At 37.0% G+C, this 22,769-nt stretch overlaps 1 protein-coding gene across 1 annotated transcript in view; it reads right to left on the reverse strand.

The window, feature by feature from the left end:
* Window positions 1-15,829: 15,829 nt before the first annotated feature.
* Window positions 15,830-22,769, reverse strand: part of slc27a6 (solute carrier family 27 member 6) — a 30,054-nt gene continuing 23,114 nt past the window's right edge. Inside the window, exons 6-10 of the mRNA XM_062435069.1 lie at window positions 21,335-21,425; window positions 21,033-21,231; window positions 19,948-20,045; window positions 19,547-19,677; window positions 15,830-17,837 (exon numbers count right to left, since the gene is read on the reverse strand). Of these exons, the coding sequence (XP_062291053.1) occupies window positions 17,661-17,837; window positions 19,547-19,677; window positions 19,948-20,045; window positions 21,033-21,231; window positions 21,335-21,425 (696 nt within the window). The 3' untranslated portion in view covers window positions 15,830-17,660. The remainder of the gene's footprint in view (window positions 17,838-19,546; window positions 19,678-19,947; window positions 20,046-21,032; window positions 21,232-21,334; window positions 21,426-22,769) is intronic.

The following is a 22,769-nucleotide window of genomic DNA, read 5'->3' on the forward strand; positions in this document are numbered from 1 at the left end:
CTGGGCGGAACCTGACCTACTTTTCTGTGATTGGCTGATTCCTGTCTGTCTATTTTGTCAGTTAACCAAGCTGGCTCTCAGCAATAGCATCCATGTTTAGGGTAGAGGTGGTGACTTTGACTGACAGGTGACACTTTGTAGGGGGCGGGGCTTCAGCGAACTCGGCGGGAACGCCCACAGAGGTGGTGACTTTGATTGACAGGTGACACTGGGTAGGGGGCGGGGCTTCAGCGAATTTGGCGGGAACGCCCACAGCGTTTGGGACAGAGACCAGAGGCTGATTTTTACACCACTTTGAAGCCTAACTTCACATGTTTGGCGATTTTTTTCATCATTCACATTTGGCAGGGTGGTTAACAACACACTTTTCTGTGGTATGTCAAACTCAGAACACATATTTATTCTTACTTTACAGGGACTTTAATTAGTCTAAATAAATATTATTTATGCTTAAATATGATGAACATTTACTTAATATTTTCAGGGATGTTAAGTTGAGAATGAAGTACATTACACCTGATACTGACTAGTAAGATGTACTTAATACTCGAAACTAAATATGCAGGGTGACTTTTGAACCGGGATGAGTACATGATTTATTTCCAGTCAATTTCCAAGCAGAATTCCAGTCATAAAAAAGTATAATAAAATCTACTCTCTTCATGATAAGATTTACTTAATAATTTCATAACAGTGATGTTCCTGTCTGTGAAAAAAATTAAAGTACACTTTTATTAATTAGTTTAAATAAATATTATTTATGCTTAAATATGATTAACATTTACTTAATATTTCCGGGATGTTAAGTTGAGAATAAAGTACATTACACTTGATACTGACTAGTAAGATGTACTTAATACTCGAAACCAGAATATGATCAGGGTGACTTTTGAACACTGGAAATAAATCGTGTACTCGTTCCGGCAGCAGTCCCGTGGCACTCAAAATTTCCCTGGAATTTTCTAGTTATTATTATAATTATCATTATTGTACATTGTAAAATATTTAATAAATAAAATACTGGTGGTTGCATTTTTAATGACCAGAATGTAATCACAAATCATCATTTGTAAATCTCATGTTAGTATGTAAGTCATGAAATATGCCTTCTGGCCACAATATTCTCAAGACATGAATGTATTTTTACTGAGTGACACTTTACTGTGCAGATATTACAAAGTCAGTTTCTCCTGTAGTTTTGCCAGTTAACGGCTACAGCTGCCAGTAATGCAGTGAGTTGTAGCTCTCCCTGTGTGCAAATACACTGCCAAACACAAAACAAGTGGGTTGCCATCACAAACAGCATGCAGGTGAAAATATTTTTATACACACTCTGAGCTTCTGAGTAGATGCAAAAGGCAGAATACTGAAGTATACTGTGTGTGTGATAAGGTGTCACAGATGGTCTGATTGTCATTACATTTACAGGCGAAACACATTTATTGAATTTGATTGCAGCATGAATTTGTCCTCTGGGGGCCCAAACGTTTCAATGGGAATAAAAACATAAATGTTCATGTTCATGCACATCATGGATTCTTGTCTTAGCTCTCTATTTATGTTTTTTATCATGAGAATCAATGCATTAATCTATGAAAAACACATTCAACAACAGTACAGTGTTGACCTTTACTTACATTGACTGAGAGTTTGTTGCTTCAACACTTTACAGAAATATAAGTGTCAGTACAGTAGGTCAGAGTGGTTTTCTATTTGTGGGGGGAGGAGGAGGTAATTCAGCCTAAAGTGTCACTACGACATCTCAGAACAGTGTAAGACTATTAACACATAGTTGACCCAGGGAGCCAGCTCACATTCCCAGAAACCACAGCAACAGCCATGCTCAGATCCATGAGGCGAGGAATTCAAAAAATAACTGACACACTTGAAAGAGAGGTGAAGAAATAGAACCAGGATTGATACGCTGGCTCCTACGTTGTAACTTGTTTGGATCAAGATAGAAAAGCTTAGATGAAAACAGGCTTTGATAAAGGTTGAACCGTGTTTTATAAATCTTTATCATTCATCACAACTCTGTTCACCAGTATTCATTCAGCATGTAGGGGCCATGAGTCGAGGCCCCCCACTGACCTGCCAAACATCTCTCCTCTCCTTTCTTATAAACAAACAAACATGTAGTTCTGTTTACATGAAATTTTTCTCACCTAAACACACGTTGCTTTTCACATTGTACCTGTCAGATTCTGCTCTCTCTTAACCACACCAACTTGAATTTGATCATCAGCATCATCCCACCAAGACTGCCTTATAAAACGCCCTGCTTCACTCCATTTGTGACATTTCAGTCACAAAAATGTCACTTGAGTAAAAAAGAAAACTCCAAAATATGAGAGGATAGTACTGTAACAGAGCCATACTGTGACAGTTAGAGGTCACTTATGATGGAATCTGTGTTTTCTGCATGAGGCCCAGTGTGTGACTCATTTAGGAGCTGTAACAGCGTTCAGACCAAAAGCGTCTGAAGCGAATGAAGCGATGATCCAAAAATTGACAATTAATGATCAAGCGGTGTGATACAAGCGATATAAGCACATTTTCGCGTCATACGCTTTTGGTGTGAACGCAGCTTAAGGGGGTGTAAAGTTAGGATAATGCTAAGGGCCCATGATTGACAGGGGCCCTAAAAACATACATACATACAAAAAACTAAAGTTTTTTTTTATTTTAATAAACTTATAATCATTAATAGACATTATCAGCATAATGTACTCATTAAACTAACACTTTATTTTTCTTGTTTCTGGAAATGTTAACCATCGTAAGCCTCTGTATTGCCCATAAATCCCCCTCTATTTACATGAAATGGTTCAGTCCTGTCTCCTATTTTCACAGTTCAATGTCAGTGAATATTGTACAGTTAGTATTGGACTATAAGAGAGTTGCAAGCATTCACAGGTAGAGGTGTGGTTACAGCAATGGTTGGTGTGGCTTGTGTGTGGTGGTGGGGCCCAATGTTATCTTTTCATGGGGCCCAAAATCCCTGGCAGCACCCCTGATCCTTCCTCAATACATTTTTGCAACTTGAATAGAAACAATAACTGCCCTGAATGATACATGAACAAATATGTAACTGTTTCACTTGCATTCAAAGTGGTCAGTAAGAAAAGCTCCAGGGCTGAGTGAAAACATGTGCAGGTGTCAGCAGTTTTAGAAAAACTGAAAATGAGAAATGTAGAATGTTTTTTTCTTATGTTAAGCACTAGATTTCTCATCGATTTCAAGTTAATCATGTATTTTTTTTGTCATTCTCTTATTTCTATTCTTGGTGAATGTTGGCGAGGACACAATGTTAAAGCTTGGAATGTGGATTATACTGTTCATCTGATCAAACTATGTTAGTGTGCTTTTATTTTTATTTTCTTCATTGTATTGATTTGTTTTTGTTGTTTTTATAGGGGATGTCCTTCCACTCGTTTTCTTCTTCTCTTTTTTATTCTGTTACATTTTTGTTTTAACCTCTGTTGTATTGTTGTTCTTCACATTATTTCATACACCTAATGTATAATTTACAAGTGCACTTATTTCTGAAATGCAGATTATAGTCAAAACTCGACAAAAAGAAGAGGGGGAAAAAAATAAAAAATAAAAATGGATTAAAAATAGTTTGAACCCTCCTGTTGTCCTTGGGTTTGTGATGAGGCCTGTGTAAAACCTGTGGTAATAAGTTATTATACCTTATGCTTTATAAACAATCAAACCAGAGGAGAAGGACAAAAGTTGCACAGTCAACAGGAAGATAACAGGAAGTGGCAATGAAGGCTCTCACTTGTATTTGCTTATTTTGCATAGTAGAAATCCAACCCTGGTGATGAAAGAGCCTCCTGTAGTATCTCGCTATGGTTACACAGTTTTACACAAGCAAAGCTTTGATGGAGTTCATTAAATGAAATGTGTATGATAGTCTGCAGGTAGCTTTAGAGGGAACATGACAACCACAATGTTCACACAGATTCACAGACTTATCTCAGTAAATGGAATCTCAATTTAAAGTCCTTAATTAAAAATGGGAATGACTGAATGAATGTAGAGGAGTGAGAATGAGAGCAGCAGTAACGGCTCTCAGCTGGGTGTGCAAGTCATTAACAAACAGAACTTTATTGACTAACAAATCAGCACACAAAGGGTCACTGCCACTGTGACTCCAGAGTGGAAAGTTTCCTCTGGATACTCTGTACACACTGCTGCTTGTTGTCAGCTTACACACATGGCAGATGAACCAGCATTTATTCTTCCAGCTGGAGCATGGAGAAGTGAGATCGGTGGATGAACTTTGAATCACAGTAAACATTATGGATGTCAATATTGACGGACGCTCAAATGTCATAAAGGATCCTGCAGGCATATTCCACTGCAGTGGAAGTCAGTTAGGTCCAGGAGGAGCTGCAGGATGTCCTGAGGCTGCTTTACACATCCGTACACACATTGTTCTTCCACCAGTCTAATGCCTCTTAGTCAGTCCCACTAAAATAACCACTGACTCACTTTAAGTCATTTTCAGTTTCAGCAACCAGCATCCACACTTCTCTTCTCCTCGACTTTCACTCAACTATGACCACTGTTTCTAAAAAGAGAAAAAAATGGAGGGACTTTGCATTTTCTTTAAAATGACATGTAGTGATAAATTAAAAGGACAAAAGTATATTTATAAAGTATCGTTTAAACAGTGTCATTCATGGAGAAAGGATGGTTCCACACTGTTGCTCTCATACAATCCCAGATCTTATGATGACAATAACTAATAAAGTTCAATTGTGCTTACATGGGAAATGTACTTCTGAAATGTAACTTCCAAAATCCAAATACAGGAAACATTGACATCATATTCAAAACTGACATAGTCTACATCCATCAGCTGTAAAAATGTGAACACACATGGCAATAATGAGTATGATGAGAACAGATAATGTGGGGGAGACCGGGAATGGCTGTAACACTTTTTGTATCAGCACCTGTAACCTGCAGAACGTTTTTGATAGAGCACTCACATTTCAACACAAATGACTCTCATGTGTATACTACAAATAGCAATGTTTTCAACTTCTTCAACTATATCACCGAATTCAATATTTGATGTCAAATGTGAGGAGTGCAACCTGGGGTAAATTGTAACAGTAAGATTGAAGAGTTAGAAAATTGTGAAACCCCTTCAAAATACAGAATAAGTTTATTGTGCATGTGCCAAAACTTGCAATTCTTCTTAATCTTCACCAAAAACACAAAGAAATCCTGAAGTCTGCATGCTTCAATCAAGTAACCAATCAACACCTCCTCTTGTGTCACATGACAGATAGAGTAAACTTTGGTGATCGACCTCACTGACTTTCCCTGAATCAGGTCATCTGATGCGGCCTTAAGTACATGTGCAGACACACGGCTATTCGTCTTCCTCTCTCACTGTCTGGGAATACTGCACAAATCTGTGATTAGTGATTATGGGGACAGTTGTAACACTTTCTTAAAAGGTGTTAGAACCATCACCACTCCTGTCAGCCATTGTTTAGCTAGCTGTAGCAACATGGTGGTTTGAAAACTTATCTTATCTTAAATAAGCATAGATAAAATAACTAAGAACCTACTCTCTAATCTAATACAAGTAACATAGTTCACATTTAAACAGTATCAGTATTAATCAACATATAAGCTTGGTACAATATCTACATGAACATTTATTGCACACTTTTTCTCACAGCCATGCACATTCACATGCAATGTCAGGGAGGGAGTAGTTATACATGAAATTGATCACAAGACTCTTATGTCATCTTTTATTGGTGAAAGTGACACTGTTACAACTCTCCCTTTGGTACAACCATCCCCGCTGGGGGAACTTTAAAATGATAGTTGAGTGAGTGAAATGTTCTGCCTCTTCCTTTACACTCCATCTTAAACAGCCTCTTGACAGTCAAACTCTGATCTCTCCTCTCTGTCTGCTGTGTGACGTTCAAAATGTTTTGGTGCCACCTGCTGTTTAGAAGAAGAACGACAACATACACGTACACATACAAGTGGAAACATCATCAAAAATCACAGTGCTCTTTACTTTTAACCTCCAATCCCAAATCATACATTACCACTCTGAATATCTTTATAGTGTGTATGTATGTAAACATGATACATTTATAACACATTATGAAGGAGCTAGAATTACCACTAGAGAAAATTCCTCATATGCTCGAGTGGTGTACGCAGTGGCGTGCACAGACATTCTGGGGGGCAGGTGCTCTGTGAAAAATAAGGGCACTTTGTGCGGCAGGTGGAACTGCCGGCTGCCTTATTATAGCAGTGTGAGATTTTTTTTTTTAAACAAAAAAACATTACAGTTACATGTTGAATGTAATTGCATATTTATTTATGTCAATATGTTAATAAAATTACTTGACCTTTCAATTGGACTATAGCACTGATCAGTCAATCACTGTTGTCTTATTTCTCTGGAATATACGCACATTAGAGGTTTTTAGCAAGTTGGGCAGCTACAATCAGTGGTGTAGTGGTCCCTGGAGAAGTGGGTATACTCTACATTTTGCCCTTTTTTAACGCAGACCAGAAAAACGCCCTGTTTTAGAAACAGTGACATGTAAGACTCTATTTAGTTTACCCAAACATCTGTCAGTAGTATTTGCTCATCGTCACATCATTTCTGCTGCTTGATCTCAGGGAGGAAGGATTATGAAGTGACTAAACCAATACTGGCCCACAGACTAGTGAGAGACAACTATGCATTGTGAGTGAACTATTAGTCCATCTACACTGTGGATGGACTAAGGAATAAGGAATGACACCTATTCTCTCACTTGGCAAGTCAGTAGTTTCTTTCTTTCTCTTTGAACAGCTGATTAGCAACAGATAGTGTGGGCCAGATGTGCCACTATTATAAAATCAACATGACTTGATCAGGAGCAGTTTGTAGGTATTAATGGTCACACAGGCAGCCTGCATGAATGTACAATATAAATGAGGCAAACATGGTGTTTCACTTATTTTTTGAACATTTATTTAAATAAAATTCTTCAGATCTGAATTTGACAATGCATCCTTGTTCATATTTCACCTTAGATTAAAAAAAACAACACATATCATTCTCTTCCACACATCAAAATCAATCAGATAAACTCAAAAGTGATTTCTTCTTGAATTGATGCTTTAATAGAAACTGTCATGACAGCTTTGTGACTTAAAGAAGATGCCTCGTCAATTAGGACAGCTAATTTAAGGATGATGCTATAATGCTACTGATGATTTAGCTCTGCATCTCACTGGCAACATGTTGTATTATTTGTGTTGCACTGTTCTCTGTGTCCAATGTTTCAGAAGTTACTCCAAACAAGCAATCTACCTAAACTTACCGGGGGGGGGGGGGGTATTCCAGGTAGGAGGTTCAACAAACTCTGAGTCTAACCCAGAACTCTGAGTTGACTTACTCTGAGATGGGAAACTCTGAGTATGCGGTTCCAGAACAGCTGATCTGAATTAGTTCAATCAACTCTGAGTATGTTAACCTTGAGTTTAGCGCGTGCGCGACCACTATACAAAGCCATCATCAATGGAGCCCCGATACCTTGATTCACCATGGCAACTACTGAGAAAAAAGCTCGAGGTACGTCACCCCACTGTAACTGGAGCTCCCCCTGTAGGCCTGTGTTGAATATGATCATATATTTCACAAAAAGTAACACCGCTGCAGACGCTAAGGAGAGAGAAGCAGCATGGGAGAAAACTGCTGCCTGAGTCAATGCTTCAGTTTTAATGCACCACTCCACTGACTTAACTTACCTCACTTAATATTGTAGCATACAGGTGAAAAAGTGGTGTAACGTATTTGGAAGCAGCTAAAAAATAAAATAAAAAAACATAATTCAGAAAAGTAAGGCACATTTTGCTGGGCTATGATTGTACCTCGCTTTGATGTTATTCATAGTTGACGTAGGCTATTAAACAAAGTCAATATTAATTCAGTGGCTACTTCAACATGTAGTAATTTAAACCCCCAACAGAAAGCTGCTTAACACATATGTCCTCTCATCTAATATCCTGCTTACACTATTTTAACACTTTTATTTAACACAATTTTACATATTATACATATTGGAGTCATTGATTATAAGACTAAAATGTGACGATGTGTACATGAATATTAAATAAAATACTTCCTAAAAATAAGATGAACAGGAAGGCAGATATGGCCGGACAATGTTAAGAAATGATTGAGTGTAATGAACAGTGATACCGTTCTAACAGATATTCATCTCTGAATGAAAGCACATCTAATTGAGCCCTGATCTCCCGACATAAGGCATAGCTAATTAATTCTGCCTCGATATCTATCAGATTGCGAAGAAACAGACAACCCATGTCTGTCAGCTTGCTTCAGGTGGGAGGAGACAGGTAGAAACTCAGGGTTTCTTAAAGAAAACCTGCCAGCGAGCAGGTTATGTTCACAGAGTCAGTTACCATGGTGACTGACTCAGAGTTTCAGTTACCTCTCTTTCTGGAACGGATAACACAGAGTTTCCCTCATCTCAGGGTTAACTTACTCTGAGTTTTCACATAACCCGCTTTCTGGAATACCCCCCGGCGGTTCATTGCATATCCTAAAGGCAAATCATTTAAAGTTAACTTGTAAAAGTAAATTCGTCGGTTAGCAATATTTACCTCGGCATGGCCCGCCTTTCTCTGCCTCCGATTGGCTCATCAGTTTACTGATTAGATTGACAGCGTGTACTAGCCAATTAGAGGCAGAGTAGCGTGGGTCATGGCTTCACCATCCTAGGAAAAAAATGGGCAATTTGGCTCGCAGATACTACTAAATGGTGTGCATCAGTGGGGATTTAGAAGTGGGTATACACAATGCTGACTGAAAATTATTATTATCACACGCTTTTAATCGTCGAGCAATTATAGATTATCATGTCAACATGGGCCACATACAGTAAACTGTTTAAAAAAAAAAAAAAAAACTTTCAAAAGGGCACTTGCTTGGTCCAGAGGGCAACGGGCAGGTGCTATAGCACCACCTAGTGTCTATCTGTGCACGCCACTGGGTGTACGTGTACTTAATTTATCATTTCCAGTAGTGGCCCTAAACTCTAAAACTCAATCCTTGGTCATTTAGTAGGTGTATATATTACATTAAGAGATTTTGAAAGAAAATGTTAAGAAATGTTTAATTTTAACATCATTTCTCATCTGTACTGTGTCTGATGAACACATGAATGTTGATTGTGCTTATGAAGTATGATGATGATTATGTTGTGATGATGAAATCTGATATTCTTTTAGGGGAGTGACATGATTTCTTGTGATTGTATGAATTTTTCTTTGTGTTATATATTATATAGCATTATTATTTGAATACACACATTTTATGCTCTATTTGATGTTTGAAGAATTCTGACGTAATCTTTCCATTTCATGCTTCTTTCTGTGCCTGCTCCTACTCCTACTTTCCAGGAGGAAACATTGTACTATAGCCCCAACTTGATTGGCTACAACAGTAAAATTCTGCTCACACATTATTGCATCAGTAATAATTATTCAATAATATATTATAACACTAATTGTGGCCATTTTTCTGCATAGTGTAATCAGAACTTTAACTTTTGATTTTATGTATATAGTGCATTTCATTCCCAGGGGCAACTCAATGTGCTTTACATAAAAACAAACATTTGACAGCAAGAATTGGAAGCATAAAAAACATAAAATTAAAAAATAAATGAATAAAACCCAATTATATAATAAAAAGTGGAAACATTAAAACATACACTAAAAAAGAACCCAATCCAAACAAAGTACAAAAAATAGAAAGAGAGAAAGAAAATAAAAAAGCTAGACTAAAAAAGAGAATAAAATATGAGAGTGCAGCATAAAATAAAACGACATACAGTGCAAATGAAAGATTACATTTCTAAAGTGCTTTAAAAGAGCTCAATCATAAGCACATGAACAGAGGAACGTTTTTAACCAGGATTTTAAAATGATTTCAGTTCTGTTGGTAGTTTGTTCCAGTTGTCCTACTATATATCTTCCATTATTTTCATGAATGCACCACAACAACAGTCCTAACAATCACTCACCGGGTCAAAGACAGACACATCTCACTAAATTCATATCAGATGAGCTGTTAGATAGAACTTTGTAGAACCTGTTATACTCTCAGGCACAGTTCAGAGAAATGGCTAGAGGTGGATGTTTCTGTGAGGAAAAACACATCTTGACATTACACATTAAACTATTCCTACAGCTCATGTCTAACTGCAGTCACCTTCTTAGGAAGAGTTCCATTTAAGAACTGGTTACCCTGATGCAGCATTTCCCCCAAACTGAAAAATGAACTGTGATGTGGATACAGTATCAAAGTTTTTGTCCACTGCTTTTGAACAGAATCCAGTGATATATTGATGAAGACTGTATGTAATATTTGTAATGAACTCATGTCCAGTTAAAGCTCCTTTGTGTAGAAACATATAGCATAGCTTCAGGAAGACCTCCTTTCTCTCCTGTGAATGATGTCCTGTCTCTCTTTCTCTCCCTTGTGTGTATGGTGTGATGTGTTTGTGTAGTCTGTCCTCTTTCCAGGTCTCTATGGTGATGGAGGCTGTTTAGCTGCTAATGGGAGTTAGTTCATTATCAATTTATCAATTACTTTGTCATCCTGTTTTCCCATATTGTAGCTTGTCTTTCTTTGTGTATTCTTACATATAACATTTATTGCATATCTATCTTTGCAGAGAGATGGATTCACATTAAACTGTAAAGCCCACTGAGGCAATGTGTGATTTGTGATATTGACTTGCCACAGACTTTCATTAGCAAGTGTCTAGGAGCAGGTTTCAGGCCATTCTGAGTCAATTGGACTCCATTGGAAGAGACGTCATACATAGTAGCATCCAGCAGGTGGAGCCATGGTCACTAAAGTTGCTGTGCATGTCCAGGACGTGTAGGTTAGAGTAAGCATAAACCTAAAATATGTATATTATGTGTATGAGGGTAAGGGTCAGGGTCCACAGGGGTCCGGAGGCATTCTGGACCTCCCACTGGGGTACCGGGGGCGTCTTGGGAGTTCCATGGCCTCCAACTGGGGATCCAGAGGGTTCTGGGCTGCCCACTGGGGTCTTGGGGCCCACCACTGGGGATCCAGAGGGTTCTGAGGAGCCTGGGGAAACAGTTATGGTAAGGGTCAGGGTTAGGGTTAGAGAAGAAAGGGCCACTTCAGAGGATGCCTAGAGGCCTGCACTTGGGTCCTGGACCTCCTACTGGGGTACTACAGGGTCCTGGAGGTACTTTAAAGGTTAGGGTTAAGGTAACTGGGGAAGGGGACTTGGAAATATGGAATTCAGTTAAAATGGAATAAAAGTTGTGCATTGAAAGGGTTGAAATTACTGTATATTTCTTAAAGCTTACAAAATGTTAGACTCTCATATTGAAATAACAATTTGATTATTAGCAACCAAAACACAATATCTGCAAGAAATAGATCACTTACCTCCCATGTTGATATAAAATGTGAAAGCTATGATAGCTTCCACGTCATGTCCTCTATGTGCTCCATTAGCTACACTCGCACAACTGTGGCATCCTTATAAGAGGACAAAAATAAATTGGCAGGTCTTTAAGTTGATCTGAAGCTAATATGAAGCTTTAGTCGTCCAAATGAGTCAAATCTTCATCTTCTATGTTTCAACGTTACAGTGTTTTTAGTACCAAAGTTCCTCTTCTTGTTACTATACTTCCACCACAGCTCAACAGGGAAACACTAAGAGGGAATGTGATGCTAAAAAGACTGTAAATGTGTCAGATATCACTTGATATGACTAACTCACACTGATGAAGCTCAATAGAATCTGATCATCTACTTTTAAATGACTGTGTGGACACACTGTGGATTTAGTCCTCCATCACTTCCATTGAAAGCACATTTGAAGGAGATCTTTTAATAGTCAGTATGAACAGGAGGAATGATTACAGAGAGGAAAACCTCTTTACTGTTCATATGGTCACATGACTGTTGTCATAAGACACACATAGGGGCTTTAAAAACATAACATGCTTTAAATAAAACCAACAAAGCAAATGTACTGAATGGACCAATATTTATTTATTCTGGTATTTTTTTTATACACAATGGCACTAGAACTCATCCCCTCAGTCAGGCTACATCTGACTAAAGTTCTGACTGTTGGAGGCAAAGCCAAACAGACCATGTTACATCAGTGTGCATGAAAAATTAAAACAAGTTCAGCAAACTTAAATACTCATAACACTAAAAGTATTGCTGTAAGTGGTTTCCCAAGAAATAATAATTACCAATAAAAATGTACCTGTATTTATGCAGCTCTGAATCTGTCAATCACTGACTTTATTTGACAAAATTAGCATTTTCGGAAATTCTGTAAACTCTCTAAACAATAATGTGAATGAACACACTCAGAATCAATTGAAAGTAAAGTGACTGACATTTAGCCAAGTGTTACAGCTTATGCAAAAGAAGACGTAACATGAATAAAGGCTAAGTGAGAGAAAACAAAAAAATGAAATAGGAGAAACCAAAACATTGTTTGTTAACAGAGAGCTAAAGTCCTGACATCAGAACTTCTGTAACACAAGTCCAGCTCTCATCAATCAAAAATATGAAATATAAGCACACTACAAAACATGTTGGAATTCAAAACCTTTTGTGATTTCAACAAAGTTAATTACAGAACTCTTCCAGTGTAGCAACAATCTCTGAACTGTCTGTGCAGCCATGTTTAAAGTCATATCCTGAGCTGCTGATATTTAACCTGCAGAGGTCTGGCACTCAAGGCAAACTGATTTTTTCATGGCTACTAAACATTTGTCTTGGACCTTTATCACCTTATTAAGTTGGTAACATGTTGGTAAAAACACTATTTACACATCCAGCACACAGAGTTGAACTTGAATTTAGAGTATTGTCTCTGTTCAACTGAGATTCACTCTCCTTTCAGCTCTGGTTTGGTCTCCACCAGAGAGAAATATATTAGAAAAATACTGTCTGTTGAGCAGGTAGTGTACAGTGGCTTTATTAGACCTGTTTCACTGCGTGTAGGTAGGCTGATGAGACGTTGGGAATGAAGTTATAGTGCTAATATAACAATAATGATTAGTGCATCTTTAAACACCAGTTTAACAGTCAATGAATTTATGATACTGAGAAAATAGAAACATTATTGGAAATTGCTTCATGGTTCAACTGACACATAACTTATGTTATGCAACATATGTTGCTCATGTTGTGTAGGGAAGTCTTCATGTAAACGTTAGCTGAACAGACTAGGGAAGCTCAGAGAGATTATAGATATTTAGTGTTGACTATAAAAAGAGGTATCTGAAATGATAAGGGCTTGAATATACTGAGTTCTGAGACTGATCTGTGCTGGGGAAACAAAACAAAAAATATATATATATATATATATATATATATATCAAGAGTTCTGATTCTGACCAATCCAGAAAAAAGAAAACAAAAATCTGTTTTATTTTTTGTCTTTTTACACCCTAACCCAATTCAGCCTTAAATGATGCATTATTAATATTAAAATGTGGTATGAAATTTGAGTTAATTCCTTAGAGGTTAACTGTTGATGTACTTCTGGCTCATATGCTGAGATCATAATAAACTTTTACTGATACGTTTTAACAAATGCACAGTGTGCAGAGATTAGGGAAATGTGAAGATATGAAATAAATCTAATCAAATCAAAAACAAAAAAATGACTTGTTTATCTCAGAAGACAAAATACTTTTTTTCCCCCAGATAAGACATAACAACATGAAATGTCAACACATAACAGTATGACTTAATTATTGCCACATAATTAAGCAATAAGCAAACTCATATGCGAGTGTGTGTGATGAAACTGCAGGAAGACGAGAACAGAAGTGAAACTTCACACAAACATCAAGCAGCTTTAGGTAACAGTGTTTAGTTTGTGGCTCAGCTCGATCATGTCAGAGGTAAAACAAGATGATAGTCCTGATTCACATTAGATGAACTAAGCTCATAGTATTTCCCCTCTGTTACAAAGCCAATACTAAGGAGTTTGGTTACATATATTGGTCTGCTCATAGGGGCTGACCTCAGGCGTTGGATATTATATGGTTTAAAAAAAACAAAAAACAAAAAACAAACAAACTTATAATTCTGTGACTAGGAATGAAACAAGTCAGTTGGAAACTATTTTTCTTTTATTTTACCCATTATCTCAAAAAGTTGTTTTCTCATAATAACGATCATATGAAGAAAACAAGGATTCTCTCTTTTGTGCTTGTGATTTTGAGGTGAGGGGATTTAAAACAAACATTGCAGCCACAACTTTTTCACATTCCATAAATGTCATAACTCTGATTAAAAGAAGATTTTTTTTTGGTGATGTATCTTCTTTAATTAGTTTCAAAAGCGATCACACAAACTAATTTAATGAGCACATTTTCAGTTAACACAATGAATGTATCTCCATGGAACAAGTCACTACCTGGTTTAATAAGATCTGATTCAGATTTTTGCAGTTATGGTTACTTTTAACCAATAGTTATGTTAACTGACATTATCAACTAACCACATCATCTTTGCAAGCTGACATGATAAAAAATATCTTGTTCTCTCAGGATATTGATAACTTTTGTTTTCCCAAAATGATGATACTGTAATTAAACCATTATCAAATGATATGAATACCAGTTCCTTCCTAAAGGAGTCCAGTCAGTCAGTAGTGTAGATGAGGAATTAAACATAATATCTTACTTCATTCTGTATCAGATACATTTAAATGCCACACCACAAAAGTAACCAGAAAGAGTGTACCTGGAAGTGTGTACAAAGGGACCATGGGAACTATTCTCAACAGAGTGTAATGGGTATCTAATCACCTGAGTCCTCCTGTGTGCAAACATTTAAAAAGTGCAAAGTTCAGTTGCACTTATGAAGAGCTGTATTTTATCCAGCATGTTGAATTGATTCCTTTAATTCTGCAAGACTGAAAAAGAACAAGACAGTGTTTCTGACCAAACAGCCTGCACAGCTGATGTTAATCAGGGGTTTACTTCACCACATCAACACAATGTTTTAACAGTAATGTTTCATTTAACATTTTGTGAATATATATATATATTTGTTGCGCTCTCATCCAGAGTCAGAGACATGGATTCACCTCAGAGTGTCTAGTACAGAGATAAACGTTGAAATGTCAGAAGGAGATATCACTGTTGACATTACCGTTCTACTGCCCTGTCGTCATAGTGAGGATGTCAGATTTGAACTCTGTCCTTGGATACAGGATGTGTATGATAGCCTGACACACCTTGTAAAACTAGGCTAAAGGGTAAAGAAGACATTTGTTAATATGCAGAGAATGTGTCAAACTTTTCACTACACTGGATGCACAGTACTCATGAGATTTCCGAAAATGTGGGACTGTATCAATTTTATTACAACTAGGGTCTTATACAAAGTTCTATCATCACTGTACTGAGAACAGAATGACATCACTACAACTAAGTCCAACATGATTAGACAGGTTAGATGATCTATTCTAAACCATAGAAAATGTCTAATTTAGAATTTCATTCTAATTTAGTCTGAGCATTTTCTAATGTCACCACCCAGCATCCACCTGTACACTCTGAGCTTACATTCCTCTATGGAGGAAGTTTGTTTACAACCTGTCTGATCATGTGACTTCCTGTCTGATCATGTGAATTCTTAGCAGTTTGCTTGTTACTATGGCTCACAGGAAATGAAGGCTAAAACTACAAAATAAGACCCAAGTTGTAATAAATCACAATCATCTTTTCATGTGTATGCATTATGTTTTATATATAGTTTATCTTCATATCTCAAACACAAACAGAGTGAATTGAACCTTCTAAATATTACAATGTACAACTTGTTCACATTCTACATCCAACCAGTAAACAGTATAACAGCTCAGACCTCTGAATAACACTGTACATCTCAGTCACAGTTGATATTTACATCTCTCATCTCAGTTATGTGTAAATGTAAATGTGGGAATATTCTGAAATAAGCTGTTGATATCTCAAAGCAGAACACTGCAGACACTATGAAGTCACTCCCCTCATCCTGCATCTAACACCTCTCATGTTAATGGACTGGTTTGAGCCAGTATTCATGTCTGTCAGTACATTACCAGCAAACATTCAAATGTAGGTAAACAAAAGCAAAGAATTTGTTTTAAATTGATAAATAAATCATATCAATCATCAGAACTTTCACAGCATTAAAAAAAAAACACAAGTGGGAAAATCTTTGATATGGCTAAACATCTGGGCACTTTTGGACTTCTACATTCAAATCTTTCTTTCCAAATCAGTCAAGACAAACAGAGTTCTATTTGTTTCAAAAATAAACAATATGAATTGAACAAACACATAGCATGTGTGCTGTGATTGGTCATCATTTGGTCAAAATGATGTATTTAAATCTGACTGGTTAAAATAAAATCATTGAAAATGAAATATTTGTGGATACATTTGTTAACAGAATTAAGTCATTTGACGTGTCAGCAAATTTTCAAAACCATATCTGTGAACCATTTATATAAATAGAATCGGTTCAATTTTTACTCTAAATTCTTTTTTATTGACCTTTAACTGCTGCAGTAAATATGGCATTTTATACGGGATTTAAAAGGAAATAATTTATTTAATGGATGATCATATATTGTGGTCATTTTAATGAATTATTTATGTCTGTATAGTTTAATGGCTTTAAAGTGACTTTACAGGGATGACTTGAATGATGTTTGGTTTATTTTAAACCATAGAGATAATCCAATGAACTCCCTTCATATAATCCATTCATTTCTTTCAACACCTGAATTTCCACCTTAAATGTAAAGTTAAGTTCCTTTTAAGCTATAAGTTAATGAATAGCCTTCATGTTGTGTGGTTTTATTTTCCTCTAAACAGACATCAGTTTAATATATTACAGTTAATTCATCAATGTGTCAATTAATTAACCACAAATTGTACACCTTAATTGAAAAATGAAGGCTTCTTCAAGGTTCAAATTAAAGGCTACCATTATGTTTTAGTTTTTTTGTATCTTAAAGGTCTTTTACCTATTATAAACCTCTTAATCCATGCAAAAATACATGAAATACTAGTAAATACAATACAGTTCATTAATAAACTGAATAAGAGTTCCTTCAAATATCCTTCATTTACTGCTGAACATATTTCAGACTTCTTAACCTTACTAACACTTTCAAAACTGATAACTAACAGATTTGTCAAATATTTTCTTATTAATGTGTAAATGAATAAGAAATATCTTCAGTTTGAGGTACTTGGTGTGTTTTCAGGTTTTTTTTAAGGTATAGTTGTTTCACTGTGATGCATTCAGGTTCATATTATTTATTGAACAAAAATAACTGTACGTTAGGGACATTACTGCTCACATATCTGTAGTGAAGCTCATTCAGCTTATTCACTAATTAGATAACAGCTTTTCATTCAGATCTCAGTAAATCACTCAACTTGATTGTAGGCACAAATGTTTCCATTAAATATAAAATACTGCAAGAAGCAGAGCTACTGAATCGGATCCCTCTTTGTGCATTGTTTGGAGCTGTGTCATCACCCCATACTTGTGAGTTCTATAGCTTGCGTTCTCCAGAGAGGATGTTCTGGTAGATACTGTCTGTTAGAGGAATGTAGCTCTTCTGCAGGTGGTCCAGTACATACAGAGGATCAGAGATTGTTGAGGGGTTGAAGCCGCTCTGCACCAGCTGGAACTTTTGCTGCTTGAAGGTGCTCGTCATTTCCATGACCTCCTGAGGGCACAAAAACAACTACAATCAGTGTCATTTCAGGGTATCAGCAGATTTCAGACTGAACATTTCTAAATAAATGACTTCTATGTAAACAGGCTCTACTGCTGTGCACACATTGACATTTCTGATTGCAATAAAGCTGAAACTAATTAGTTTATCATTTGATTATTTGATCAAGAAAATATGAATCAGAAACTATTTCAGTAACTGATGGTTGAAAAATATTTTTCAAGCAGTAGTGCCAAACATTTTCTGCAACTTCTCAGATGTGAGGACTTGCTGCTTATCTCTGTTTTACATCATCATCATCATCATCATCATCATCATCATCATCATCATCATCATCATCATCAACATCATCATCATCATCATCATCATCATCATGATCATCATCATCATCATCATCATCATCATCATCATCATCATCATTGTTAGACTCAGGGTCCAGTTTAAAAACACACAGACAATACAGACATAATATATATAAAAGAAAGACATATCAGATACATAGAAAAATAAAAGCATTGCACTAGTTATAAAAGACATTCATACCAGTGTTTCCATACAGGTAACTGGTAATGTATGGATCTATACTTTGGATCTGACAACAGACTAACAAGGTTGTTCTAAGAAACGTTCCGGCGACAAATACATTTATACATCAAACTCCTCAATAAGGCTTTGAAAGTGTTGACTCATGTTCTACAGAACAGATAACCTGCACTACAGTACCTGTGTTTCATACAGTCATTATAAGCATGCTCGCCTTTTTAAACTACGTCAACAAGGGAGCTGTATAAATAAAGGAGTACAATATGCCTTGAAGAGCCTTATCTTCACATTGTCTGAGCACATGTGGAATTTCCTTGTCAACATATTAGCTTATGTGGCATATAATGTGCCACACTGGCTATATATGTCATCATCATCAGAGATGTGATCTGTAATGTAGTGACCCAGGTATTTTGTTTTATTACAAACACCCAACACTAGATATATATCTTTCGAAGACATCACAGGAAATTGTGGTGGTCACTTTCTTTTAAATGTTTGCTGTCCCCAATGAGTGATCAACTACAGGACAAAGGACTAGCAGCTAATGGACACTAGAGGGTGTAATACACGTACTGACACAGCATATGAAATGCTGCTGCAGGTGATTAGTGAGTAAACCATCTGTCTCCTTTGGAATGTGCTTTTATACATGCTACTCATCTCTGCTCTGCTCAGTGTGTTCAATATTAATACACCATAATATATACAGGATTCAAACACACACACTTTAGTTTAGGTTGAATAGAGAAGACAGTGACAGTGATGTGTCACACATGTGTTACTGTCTCTGATGATGACATCACTGCCAGAGACCACACCCAGGGAGTGACCTGCTGACTGCTGGGGCCAATCATCATCATCCTCATGTTTAATAGAAGACTTCTACCTGAGCCACAGCCAGCCCAAGAAGCAGAACAGTGTAATAAGGGCACGTTTACACACTTACACGACCGGGCACTGGGAACCATAGTGATAAGATAAATGCAACAGTTTAGTTTTGGGTTGAACTAATCCTTTGAACTAGGTCTGTACTCACAAGCTTACAGTTGTGTAATGATATGTTTAAGCACCTGGTGTCACAGTGTTCCTTTCAGCTTCTCACTGCTCTGTTCTAAGACTATTCATCAAAACCAAATCAAGCTGCAGACACTTACCTGAAGCCTTATGAAGTGGGCTCGAGCGTATACTGGTAGATCTCTCACCACATGCTCAAACAGTTTGTTCCCATCAAATGTCAGGCCTGGTCTTACAATCATGGCAGCCATTCCTGCTCTGCCCTCATGTCCTGTGGACAACATGGTTCAGTGTTACTTGTGCCAGCACTCTCCAGAACCATTGACTGTCAGTGGGGTTGTTTGGGCTGTCAATAGAAACAGAATGGGATCCCAGCTAGGGCCGTCTTTAGCTGCAAACTACTGCAATAATAAAGTTAATATGCAGTATGTGGTACATTTACCAGTCGTTGATTATTCTGAAAACATATACGTTTGAAAAGTTTTGTAATTTTGTTTTGTCATCTAGGTGAAGTCTGTTCAGCCGCAATATACAAACATACCTGGTATTTCTACTCCATACACGTTGACTTCTTGGATAAAATCCACCAGTCCAAGAGTTTCTGCCACCTCTGTTGTTGCTACGTTTTCACCCTTCCACCTGAAATCAGGGGGGGGGGGAAATATTTCATTTAAGTGATTAACATTGTAATTATAGTAAGCTTTGCATTAAAAATATGTAATCACAACATAGCCTGTTACAGACCCATCTCCCTATTAAGTGTCTAGTCATGATTATCAGTTCCACTGCATCTTTATCAGAGTCAAAACACAGTAGTGTCAAAATCAATGCACTCCAATCTTTTCTCTCTGAAGTTTGCCTCCCCGCTGTGAGAGCTGCACTTTGCTGTAGGATGTGAAGAGAACCTCTTCTTACACCAGTACACTCATTCAACAAATGAGTGAAATGAAATTCCTTTTGAATACTGTTTTTACTTAAAGAGCCATGAAGACTCTCAAAATATAAAACAGAAAATGGCAATTTAAAAATAAGTGTGTAATTATTTACAAATGTATGGAAAGTGCTGCTTCTTTTAAAGAGCTACTCCATTGATTATTGAAAATCCATATACTTGGGAAACAAGATAGATTTAAAAAAAAAAAAAAAAAAAAAAGAATGGTCAAAACTGAAGCAGCAAAGGCTGAGATATCCTGACCATGGTATGGGTCAAGCTCCAAAAATGCCGGATCCTACATTTCCCATGATGCTCAATATTGAAGTTTATTCAGCAAAGTTTCAGGAGCAGGACCACACTGCAACTTCTGGCATTCCTATAAATACCACCTAACCCTCTCCTCCTCTTCCGCTCTTGTATCCTGCCCCTCCCCCATTCCTCTCATCCTGTTTCTTCTGTGGTATAGTGTACTCCAACAACGCAGTCAGCAAGCAGAGGAACTACGCACATCAATCATTTTTCTTAATAAATCATTTAAATGTATCTTGTTGAAAGTGTGGTCCTTGCTAGTGAATCATCTCCTTGTTAGACCCTCCCTGCCTGGTTAATGTCCAGATGTTTCAAACTCCTAGTCCTGGTCTGTGAATTGTACCTGTAGTAAAAAAACAAAAACAAATCTTATCCAACTGTACCTGAAGGTGTCTCCTACTCTGTCTCTGAAGGAGATGAAGCCCTCATGGTCTTCAGCCATGAGGTCACCTGTGTTAAAGTAGGCGTCTCCCTTCACAAATACGTTCCTCATCAGCTTGTTCTCAGTCAGCTGTTTGCTTCCAGCATAGCCAAAGAAAGGGCTGAGGGCACTGACCTTAGACAGTAAAAGTCCTGTCTCACCTGAGAACACACATATGACAGAAAGTATCAAATCAATACTATCATGAAAGGAAATGTATTTATAGCATTATATTTATTCATGGTAATATTTAGGAGCTCTTACCCTTTTTCACTCGCTGACAGAATCCATACTGATTTTTCACTGGTACATCTTTAATCATGTCATACTTCACCAGATCATACTTGAACAGGAGCTGCACGAAAAGTTAGAAGAAAATATTTTTACATGGTGCGGTTACATAGCAGTCTAAACTAATGAAAGCAACTATCACCCACAAATAACATTAGTGATGGCTCAGTTCCATTTAGATGTGCCAGGACACCATGCCAGTGAGTCAGCATGCACAACACCAGAGGCCTGGAACTGGAACACTGACTGAATGCAGCCTTTATTCAGCTGTTTCCTGCTGTAGCATATCAAAATGTCTCCTGAGAAAATGTCAGAGCAATTGTTCTTCAAACAAACAAAAATACATGGTGAAGCGGTTGTGACAGGCCCAAAATGATACTTCTTCCTACTTTTAAGAAATTTTAACTAGCTTTTTCTTGAGTTTTAAAGGATATATTCACAATTTTTCATGTCATGAAACAGCAGTCATGTGACCATATGAACAGTAAAGAGGTTCTCCTCTCTGTAATCATTCCTCCTGTTCATACTGACTATTAAAACATCTCCTTCAAATGTGCTTTCAATGGAAGTGATGGAGGACTAAATCCACAGTGTGTCCACACAGTCATTTAAAAGTAGATGATCAGCTTCTATTGAGCTTCATCAGTGTGAGTTAGTCATATCAAGTGATATCTGACACATTTACAGTCTTTTTACCATCAGATTCCCTCTTAGTGTTTCCCTGTTGAGCTGTGGTGGAAGTATAGTAACAAGAAGAGGAACTTTGGTACTAAAAACACTGTAACGTTGAAACATAGAAGATGAAGATTTGACTCATTTGGACGCTGAAGCTTCATATTAGCTTCACATCAACTTTTAAATACATGTTTACACAGAAGGAGGACTGTGGATTTAGTCCTCCATCACTTCCATTGTAAGTACATGATGAAGAGATCTTCTAATGGTCAGTATGAACAGGAGGAATCATTACACTGTATTTCCTACATGTTTACAATTATGATTAGTATTTGTAATGTCTAGCAAGATTTCAAAAACTTTTCTTGTGAAATAACCTCAGTGTTACTTGGGTGATATCATACTCAACGTTTGTTACTTCTATTAGAACTACAATATATTCAGTTCAAGTGTATGAGAACAAGCTGATCATCTGTATATATGCTCTCTCTCTCTCTCTCTCTCTCTCTCTCTCTCTCTCTCTCTCTGAACAAGAGAACAAAATTCAATTACACACTAACACTTGGATAACTAAATGTTTTAGTACTGTCAATCCTGTTACCTCTTTTAGGAAATGTCCTGAAGTCATTATGTTTCACTTGTATAACTAGGTTTTATAATGGTCTGTGGGCCATAAGGATGGGTCTAAGAATAACTCAGGTCAGAGCTTAAAAGCTAAATTGATTTTGCCATC

This window comes from Scomber scombrus, chromosome 15, assembly GCF_963691925.1.
Source record: "Scomber scombrus chromosome 15, fScoSco1.1, whole genome shotgun sequence".
Taxonomy (NCBI): Eukaryota; Metazoa; Chordata; class Actinopteri; order Scombriformes; family Scombridae; genus Scomber; species Scomber scombrus.